This window comes from Eptatretus burgeri, chromosome 10 (assembly GCF_056783735.1).
Source record: "Eptatretus burgeri isolate ZD-2024b chromosome 10, Ebu_testis_v1, whole genome shotgun sequence".
In the NCBI taxonomy this organism is placed as follows: Eukaryota; Metazoa; Chordata; class Myxini; order Myxiniformes; family Myxinidae; genus Eptatretus; species Eptatretus burgeri.
This window is the reverse complement of record NC_140970.1, coordinates 71,509,752-71,520,409: the sequence shown is the minus strand read 5'-3', so window position 1 is coordinate 71,520,409 and position 10,658 is coordinate 71,509,752. Positions and strand designations below refer to the sequence as shown.

The window sequence follows — 10,658 nt, the reverse complement described above, 5'->3', positions numbered from 1 at the left end:
ATATGCGTCAAGACCGTGATGAAACATGCGCAGCTTTGGGGCCCGCCTACGTGGTCAAGCGGGATATGCCAATTCCTAATCAAATGCCCTAGTTGTGACGCTGAAGTTAACTACACAGAAGCGATCATGCGTGATGTTCTTACACGAGGAATTACCGACCCTGAGATCCAGCTTGACCTCCTTGGTGACAAGAAACAGGACATGACCCTGGAGGACGTCTTCCAATTCATTCAGGCTAAAGGATCTGGCAAACGGTCAGCATCTACACTACTGGACACACACTCAGTGGAAGCAGCCGGCAGCGCGTATCAAAAGGCCAAGCAAGTAACCATCAAGGACAGAAACGACCCATGCTCCTACTATGGCAAAAAGGGGACGCGGGAAGAGCGCCCCAGCCCACGTTCGCAAGACAGAATGTGCGGCATATGGTCACAGATGTGGGCATTGCAATCGCGATCATCACATGGAGAGTGTATGTCGCAGTAGGAACAAACCTAAACGCACAAGTGCCTCCTCTAATAACAATGACAATGCTGTGTTTGATACCTTGTGTACTGTTCATGTATCAGCACAACGGTCGAATGAAACTCCTAACATATGTGGGCATGAATGTAATGAGTTTGATAACGTTATTAATTCGGGTCGATCACACTGTGAGCGTTCCATCACCCTCGACCACCATGTTTGTGACAAACTCTCTAATACATGGATTAGGAAGAGTTCAAAACCTCAACCATTTGTTAATGCGACTGTCAAAATCATGCGCGAAGACTACGCAGCCCTTGGCTTTGACCTTTCCACTCAGACCATGACTGGCCATGTCCCTGCGATGGCAGACACAGGGTGCCAGAGTTGCCTTGCTGGTATAAAGGTCATCCACCGTCTTGGCTTGTTCAAATCTGACCTCATCCCAGTAACCATGAGAATGCACACTGCCAACAATGGAGGCATCAATATCTTTAGGGCCACTGTACTCTGCTTGTCGGGCAAAGACAAACGGGGTCAGGCCCTTGGAACTAGGCAAATGACCTATGTCACAGATAGCTCTGACAAGCTCTTCCTCAGCAGAGAAGCCTGTGCCGCCCTTGACATCATCCCGGATAGCTTCCCCAAGATTGGTATAGACCCGACAGTACAGCAGTCGGACGCAACAGCAGTCTTACAGGAAGACCCCACCATAGCGTGCCATTGCCCTCGGCGTCGTCGAACCCCACCACCCCCGACAAAGCTGCCGTTCCCCGCAACTGATGCTAATCGCGTGCATCGACAACAGTATCTCCTTGAATACCATAAGTCAAGCACATTTAACACCTGTGAGCATCAAACATTGCCTCGAATGGATGGCCCGCCCATGAAACTGATGGTGGATCCTAATGCTAAACCGGTGGCACACCACACACCGGTACCAGTCCCACTACACTGGCGGGATGCGGTCAAAGCTGGGCGAGACCACGATGTACAGTTGGGTGTACTTGAGCCAGTCCCCATTGGTGAACCCGTCACCTGGTGCCATAGAATGGTTGTCTGTCCAAAGAAGAAATCGCCAACTGGATTAACAAAGAGAACGACAGTCTCATTTATATAAGGTCTACGAGGTATTAAGGTCCTGACTTCGAGAATCTAGAGGGTTTTAGGGGTCTTGAGGCTGAAGGGGAGTCTAATGGGTCTTTGGAGTCTTGGTGGTCTTCAAGGGTCTTCGGGTTATAAAAGGTTTTAGGATGTTGCGGGTCTTGGGGGTTAAACGTTAACCGTTAAGCCAACACCAATCTGGTAAGTAAAGTAACAAACAAAAAGACAAGCCGGTAGGCGGACATGGGTAGTCGATCAAGTTGAATGTAGTTGTTTTTCAGCCGTTACTAGCCAACAAAAGCGTCCATAGCAACGGTTATTTCTCACACATAACTAGGACATACCATGAACCTACCATACCAGTTTCATGTATGTCTGAATCGTAGTCTCTGAGATATAACAAACTTCGTTTTTTTATTGTTTTTGACCAGGGTTCATTCAAAGTCTATCTTCTCCGACAGTTTTCATGGGAGCGGGCTGAATTTGTTTTGTCAAGGAGGCTGAATGTGTTTTGCCCACAAACGATCATAGTTTTAATTTTTGAATTTCGATATTTTTTTTTTATTTGAGATTTTTTTGAAAATTTCAAAGCCCCGTTGCTAGGCAATAGATCGACTACCCAACAAACAGAAGCGAGAAGCTTGTCTCGCACTCGTCACGTGGCAATTAAACACTCGAGTGAACTCTCCATTGAAGTTGTTCATCAGGATCGGTTGGCCTGGCAAGCGCGAGCAAGCTCATTGGTCATGGAACACGTACACACACCCGGGTCCCTCTCGCTGGTTCTACCCCGCAGTGTCGGTGTAGCCCACTGTACACTGTAACACACCCGGGTCCCTCGCTGGTTCTACCCCGCAGTGTCGGTGTAGCCCACTGTACACAGTACACTGTACACACACCCGGGTCCCTCTCGCTGGTTCTACCCCGCAGTGTCGGTGTAGCCCACTGTACACTGTACACAGTACACTGTACACACACCCGGGTCCCTCTCGCTGGTTCTACCCCGCAGTGTCGGTGTAGCCCACTGTACACAGTACACTGTACACACACCCGGGTCCCTCTCGCTGGTTCTACCCCGCAGTGTCGGTGTAGCCCACTGTACACTGTACACAGTACACTGTACACACACCCGGGTCCCTCTCGCTGGTTCTACCCCGCAGTGTCGGTGTAGCCCACTGTACACAGTACACTGTACACACACCCGGGTCCCTCTCGCTGGTTCTACCCCGCAGTGTCGGTGTAGCCCACTGTACACAGTACACTGTACACACACCCGGGTCCCTCTCGCTGGTTCTACCCCGCAGTGTCGGTGTAGCCCACTGTACACTGTACACAGTACACTGTACACACACCCGGGTCCCTCTCGCTGGTTCTACCCCGCAGTGTCGGTGTAGCCCACTGTACACTGTAACACACCCGGGTCCCTCGCTGGTTCTACCCCGCAGTGTCGGTGTAGCCCACTGTACACAGTACACTGTACACACACCCGGGTCCCTCTCGCTGGTTCTACCCCGCAGTGTCGGTGTAGCCCACTGTACACTGTACACAGTACACTGTACACACACCCGGGTCCCTCTCGCTGGTTCTACCCCGCAGTGTCGGTGTAGCCCACTGTACACAGTACACTGTACACACACCCGGGTCCCTCTCGCTGGTCTCTACCCCGCAGTGTCGGTGTAGCCCACTGTACACTGTACACAGTACACTGTACACACACCCGGGTCCCTCTCGCTGGTTCTACCCCGCAGTGTCGGTGTAGCCCACTGTACACAGTACACTGTACACACACCCGGGTCCCTCTCGCTGGTTCTACCCCGCAGTGTCGGTGTAGCCCACTGTACACAGTACACTGTACACACACCCGGGTCCCTCTCGCTGGTTCTACCCCGCAGTGTCGGTGTAGCCCACTGTACACTGTACACAGTACACTGTACACACACCCGGGTCCCTCTCGCTGGTTCTACCCCGCAGTGTCGGTGTAGCCCACTGTACACTGTAACACACCCGGGTCCCTCTCGCTGGTTCTACCCCGCAGTGTCGGTGTAGCCCACTGTACACAGTACACTGTACACACCCGGGTCCCTCTCGCTGGTTCTACCCCGCAGTGTCGGTGTAGCCCACTGTACACAGTACACTGTAACACACCTGGGTCCCTCTCGCTGGTTCTACCCCGCAGTGTCGGTGTAGCCCACTGTACACTGTACACTGTACACACCCGGGTCCCTCTCGCTGGTTCTACCCCGCAGTGTCGGTGTAGTACACTGTACACTGTACACACACCCGGGTCCCTCTCGCTGGTTTTATCGCGCAGTGTCGGTGTTGCCTACTGTTACTACAGTACAGTTTGTGCGTTCTCCTGACCAACGCGAAGAAAAAAAAAGTTTCATTTTTTTGTGGAAAGGTCGTTCTCACGGCAGCAATCTCTTACATTGGCCATTTGACTTTGCTTATTAGAATATATCGGGCACCGCTCACATCAAAACTGCTTTTACGGACAGATTACATCAAACTGCCATGATGTATGGATTTCCTGGGAAGGCAATGGCAAACCACCTAGTATAACCCTTACTAAGAAACTGCTTTGGCAGCACCGAACCCGTCTTCAGGCAGAACACGAAGGCGAATATGGATCTTGAAGTTACGCTTGAAATGCTCGGTGCGTATACACCGCTCAAAATCTCCCCAACGTACTGACGATACGTTGACGCGCACCGAAGGGAAGATGTGACGTCATTCCGCTTACCCTTGTGCATAATGAAGTTATATTAAAGGTTCATCTTCATGAAAAAGTACATTGAACGAGTGAATATTTACGCCGCATCCAATACCTGCGTCGAATAGGTCAATGTTAAAAAAAACAACGAAACAAAAAAAAAACATCCCTCCGAAGCGCCGACGTGGCGCGTGGCTGACGTGTCGTGGCTCCAGCTGAGACATCCGGCCCGTCCGTGGACGTGGCACCGACTCGGTGACTCTCTCAGGTTGGGCGAGGTGGCCGGCCGCCGTTTCGCCGCTCCCATCAACCTCTGCCCCGATCCCTTTGGGTCCCAGTGTCGTTGTCCACGCGGTATGTCATCACGGGAAGGGCTGGGAGCCCCGGGGGCCTAGGCCTCACTCGGAGCCTGCGTCGGATATTTAGGGATTCCGGTTTGAGCGTTGTTCGGCCCGACTCGACTTTGGTACACTCAGTGTTCTTCGTCACCAGAGATTCACTCACAGTTTTCATCTTGGTTACAGCTCGTGTCCTCTGGATGGCAATACGGAACATGTACGTGTGTGTGTGTGTGTACGTGTGTGTGTGTGTGTGTGTGTGTGTGTGTGTGTGTGTGTACGTGTGTGTGTGTGTACGTGTGTGTGTGTGTACGTGTGTGTGTGTGTACGTGTGTGCGTGTACGTGTGTGTGTGTACGTGTGTGTGCGTGTGTGTGCGTGTGTGTGCACGTGTGTGTGTGTACACGTGTGTGTGTGTGTACGTGTGTGTGTGTGTACGTGTGTGTGTGTGTGTACGTGTGTGTGAGTGTGTACGTGTGTGTGTGTGTGTACGTGTGCGTGTGTGTGTACGTGTGTGTGTTCGTGTGTGTGTACGTGTGTACGTGTGTGTGTACGTGTGTGTGTATGTGTGTGTGTGTACTGTATGTGTGTGCTACGTGTGTGTGTGTGTACGTGTGTGTGTGTGTACGTGTGTGTGTGTGTACGTGTGTGTGTGTACGTGTACGTGTGGACGTGTGCGTGCGTGTGTGTGTGTGTGTGTGTGTGTACGTGTGTGTACGTGTGTGTGTGTACGTGTGTGTGTGTGTACGTGTACGACTGTGTGTGTGTACGTGTGTGTGTGTACGTGTATGTGTGTGTACGACTGTGTACGTGTACGTGTGTGTGTACGTGTATGACTGTGTGTGTGTACGTGTGTGTGTGTACGTGTATGTGTGTGTGTGTACGTGTGTGTACGACTGTGTACGTGTACGTGTGTGTGTGTACGTGTATGACTGTGTGTGTGTACGTGTATGACTGTGTACGTGTACTTGTACGTATGTGTACGACTGTGTGTGTGTGTGTGTGTGTACGTGTACGACTGTGTGTGTACGTGTGTGTACGACTGTGTGTGTGTGTACGTGTGTGTACGTGTACGACTGTGTGTACGTGTGTGTACGTGTGTGTACGTGTACGACTGTACGTGTGTGTGTGTACGTGTACGACTGTACGTGTGTGTGTGTACGTGTGTGTGTGTGTGTGTGAGATCGAATTGTAAGAAACAGAAAATAAAAAGCGAGGTGCGCGTGTGTTTTTGTCTAGCACAAACAGTATGCAGTTTTACATCACCTCATATGATGGGGTATTTAAGCTGGCTGTTCTTTCTATAGAGGGGTTTCAGTACCCATTATGCAGTGCTCGGGCGCCATATTGGTTGGCAAGCTAAACAAGTGAGAAAAAGTGAACGATGCCAAATAATTTGCAGAACCTTCCATTTCAGTAAGTCAGAACCTTCCATGTACCGACCTGAAAGCCCTCTATACTTGCTGATGCTTTATATCTCACGTATGTTCAGGAAATGGGAATGTCATCGGTAATTAATTAATCCTTGAATTTTTACAGCTCGATTTTTATTTATTTATTTATGCATTTATTTATTTTACTAAATTGTTTTTACAACCTTTGGACGGTTGTTTGTTTCTTTTTATCACTCTTGTGTTTGGGCCTGGACTTTGGACTGTTTCCGTGTTTCCCATCACATCTCACCAGCTTGAACTCTTGCATGGTGAGGCTTTTTCTGTGGCCGCTTCAGGTTGTTGGGCGAAGTGAATCATTTTGTTGATTGAAGATTGCCAACCAAGGAATGAAACGTAGAAAGCAGACCGTTTGCAGATTAATGTTGGACTATTGTGGTCGAAGGCCGAGGCCCGAGGGGGACGAGCAGAATTTGGAGATGCGTAAGCCTTATGCATTTTCCTTTGACGTAATTGTCCTACATTTTGAAGGGTGTTGGTAGGGGGTGGAGAAGGAGGGTTGTTGATGGGGTAGCTTGGAGGTAGCACACTCACCCTTGAGCTGTCTCGTGTGGGTTTGATTTCTAACCTTGCTACAAACTGTCACCGTGCTGTTATGTATCAATGAGTGTTCCCTCTCTTGAACATGATTGAAATCCAGTTGAGGACCCATCTACCAGCATTAGTCGTTCGTGGAAGTTAAGGATCCCACAGTATTTCGCGAACTGAGGATGAGTAGGCTGACATCATAAGCAAAATTCTAAATTCTTCCTTGAGCACTGCTGGGAAGGCAATGGCAAACCACTCAGTGTAATCTTTGCCATTCGTTGGACTTTTTGCATTAATTGGAAAAAACTTTTCTCATCTTCACAGAGCACCCTGCAAACCCATAATTCAGGAGATGACAAGCACACTCGGGTCACATGACTGTGTTTGGATCTTTGTATGACGTTGAGACAACAAACCTTTGGCAACAGTAAAACGGTCAGTAGCCCGGTTACATAAAATTCCCTCATCCTGAAGGAGAGATTCCCCTGACGGTACACTGATTACTTAGCGAATTATTTCCTTGAGGGCTGTTGCATAAACAGCCCTGAGGAAATCCTCAAGTGAGGACTTTTGAGGAAGGTCCTTGGGAGCTGTTGCTATGCTTGGCAACCAATCAAATTAGAGGGAGGAAGAGGCGTCCGAAAGTAGGATGGCAGGGAAGTGATCCACAAACTGGCTTCAGGAAGAGACCGAAGCACCAGTGGAGGCTTTTCTCAAGCACAAGAGAGACGATACATTGTATAGTTGTATGATGTGTGTTGTTGAAGTATTTTATGTTTAATTACAACACTGTAACTATAAATAGTGTATAATTGTTAAAAATCCCTCGATTTGGGAAAGACCTGGGTCCACAGGGGAAACCGAGACTCCCCCCCCCCCCCCGAGTCAAACGACGCCCCACACATTTCTCGACGATGCGGGATTGAACGAGTTGTGGACACAGTAACACGTCGCTTTCAATCTATTTATTATGTGCGCAGTTGACGTTTTTTGTCCTGGGGTCACCATTTATGTCAATTGAATTGGTATCTAAATAACCTGAAAATGAAACAAAAAATGTTGGATGCAGCATTACACCAGCAGCATGGATGAACGACTCGCTCAAATGCACCTGTGCGCAGTACCTGCACCAGAACGCACCTTTACATTGGCCCAGCTATCACGGTTTTGAATACCGTGGGATTGTCAGTTCGATGGAGTTTATAAATAAATTACTTAAAACACGTTGTGGAAATGACTTCTGGGGGATTCAAGATTCTTAGTATAATTGTAGTTATTCCAGAGTACGTGTTTTAGATCAGGGTAATATCATCATCTACGTGAAGCGGGTTAAGACTCTCTCTGAAAACACATTTGTGATGTCCTGTGTGGCGACAATTGTCGTGTAGTTCGTCACCGATTTCCATGAAGAGCACCATTTGAAAACTCAAAGGTTGGTGTTTAAGGATGAGGGAGGCAGGGGTGGGTGGATGTCCTTAAGGGGAAACTTCAGGAAATATTGAAGTGATTCCTCAAATCTTTCCTTAAGAATACTTTAAGTAAATGTGCTGTATATTTTCATTTTCTGGTTCAGCAGCCATACCACTCATACTTGAAGTCCTCTAGCAGCACAACACTTGCTTTTCATTGTTTTGTGGCATTTCTTCAGTTTCTCTTTGCACTATGTATCTTTTGAGCCGCTTCTTCTTCACCGGGGTTTCGCCGATTTTGAGGAGTAGCCCCTTTACCCCATCGGACAATTTGAAGACTTTCATCATATCGCCTTATTGTCTGGTAGATGATCTTGCTTCTTCCTCTGTGGGGGTTTAAATCTGTTTAGACTTCAACTCTTTATGAAATGACTTCAACTTTTTTCCTCTGGTTGACAGGTCGTCGACCGAGAATTAACAGGGTCCAACTACACTTTTTTGAAGTTTGAGAAAAATGAAATAAAAAATTCAAAGTGGGATTGCCGCTATCTCATAACATTTTATTTTCATATCGTGTGCTACATCACAGGAACATATAAATGTTACATAAAATAATCTTACTTAGTTTCCTCTGTTGCCCTTCTACATGGACTTCTTCTAAATTTGAATGAAATGTCAGATAGACCCTGTTAATTCTTGGTCGACGAGGTGTAGATATGCAAATGTGTGCAATCAACATTGGGGGATGCCTGAAATATGGAACGATTTTTGGGATTGGATTCCCAGTTCATGCCCCAGGGAGGGGGTGATGACTTTGGGCCACAGGGGATAAAGTGTGAAAAAAATTTTTTATACTCTATTTGATATTGGGTCATTGCTGGTGGAACTTTTTCCATCTTTCAACTTTGCTCCAGGTGCGAAGCCTGGGAACTTTTGATGGGCATGCCATCGACTTCGCTGTAGTTATTATTTGTATTTTTAAACGCAAGAAATCCCAAGAAAGGTCACTGGAAAGCATGGTACCAAGTAATTTTGAGATTATGTACTCATATTTCTGACATATTTGAATTGGAGTATGGGTTTTTTTTTTGCCTGTTTGTATCCAGAAACAATGAACACTTCATTACCTCCACCACCGAAGGTGGACGGAGGTTGTGTTTTCACCCGTCTGTCTTTCATTTTATCGCTTTTGATATCTTTGTGTGTTTGATCTTTCATTCCGTCTGTTTATTTGTGAACAAAATATATTAAAAAGTTGTAGACGGATTTGGATTAAATTTGGTGGAGAGCTTGGGTATGTGACAAGGATGAAATGATTCGATTTTGGTGACTATCCAAATCCGGATCTGGATCAGAGAATTGAAGTGTTTTTTTCACCATTGAGAGATCGGGCTACAAACGACATATAGTAGGATATCTCAAAAAAGTTGAAGACGGATTTGGACGAAACTTGGTGGGAAGATTGGGTATGTAACAAGGAAGAATTGATTCGATTTTGGTGATGATCCGAATCCAGATCTGGATCCGAGAATTGAAGTGTTTTTTTTTCACCATTGAGAGATAGGGCCACAAACGACTTATAGTAGGATATCTCAAAAAAGTTGTGGACAGATTCGGACGAAACTTGGTGGATGAGTTGGTGAGGTGACACGAAGAAGGCGGTTACATTTTTAGTTCAGGTCCAAATCCAGATCCAGCCTCTCATTGGGATACAAAATGTAAACGAATCAGCCTGGCGGAGGTATTCGCTTTATCGAGTTCCCTTCTAGTTATTCTGTTGTATTAACTCTGCCAACGAAGGTGAATGAGGTTATGTTTTCACCCCTTTCTGTCTGTCTGTTTGCTTGTTCATTTGTCTGTGTGCAGGATATCTCAAAAAGTTGTGGGTGGATTGGGATGACATTTTGTGGACAGGTTGGGTATGTGACGAGGAATAATTGATTCGATTTTGGTGAAGATCTGGATACGAGAATTATTTAATTATTAAAGTGATTCATCGCCATTGAGAGATCGAGCCAAAAACGATATCGTACTGTATAGCATGATATTTCAAAAAATGTATTGGGCCCGATATGTTTTCGTTGGTCAGGCATTATGTGGCGGAGGTATACGCTCAACTCCGTGCTCTTCTCGTTTTATGTGCTTTCAGCAGGATTCTGTATCACGACAAACTGGAAATATCAGCAAAGTGAAATGGAGATTAACTGTAGTCCTGTAAATATATCAAAAAAGTCAAGAACCAAGTTGAAATGGGAATCGATAAGGCAGATCATCTTTTCAAAAACAATGATAATTCATATAACTTTGGCAATGCAGATGATATTCGACATGTAATTGCAAGATTTGCACTCTTGGGAAACTTGAATTGGCCTTTTTGAGTTTTGTGCTTGTTCTGACTGGAATTTTTACATTTTCTTTTTCAGACTAATCCTATTTTAGCTGTGTGGTTGAGAAGGGATCCTGTTAAATAATGAGCCAACATGGCTACGTGCCTGCACAGTCCTATGGGCAGGGCCAGGGCAATTTTGCCACATACCCTCCAGGATATGCACCTCAGTATCAGCAAGTGCAACCTCCCCAAACTCAGAATCTGTATAATGGGCCAAGCCAGCAGGGCTTTGGAGCTCCGCCACCTCCGATGCAAAGTAAGT

General features: G+C 46.9%; 1 protein-coding gene across 5 annotated transcripts in view; it reads left to right on the top strand.

Moving 5' to 3' along the window:
- Positions 1 to 4,378: 4,378 nt before the first annotated feature.
- SEC24C (SEC24 homolog C, COPII component) overlaps positions 4,379 to 10,658 on the top strand; it is a 124,207-nt gene continuing 117,927 nt past the window's right edge. For 4 of the 5 annotated variants that reach the window (XM_085898907.1, XM_085898904.1, XM_085898905.1 and 1 more), the window contains exons 1-2: positions 4,433 to 4,636; positions 10,431 to 10,652. In XM_085898907.1, coding sequence (XP_085755033.1) covers positions 10,478 to 10,652 — 175 coding nt within the window. In that variant the 5' untranslated portion in view covers positions 4,433 to 4,636; positions 10,431 to 10,477. Of the gene's footprint in view, positions 4,637 to 10,430; positions 10,653 to 10,658 lie in introns of all 5 variants that reach the window. The other variant, XM_085898903.1, reaches the window with a different exon arrangement.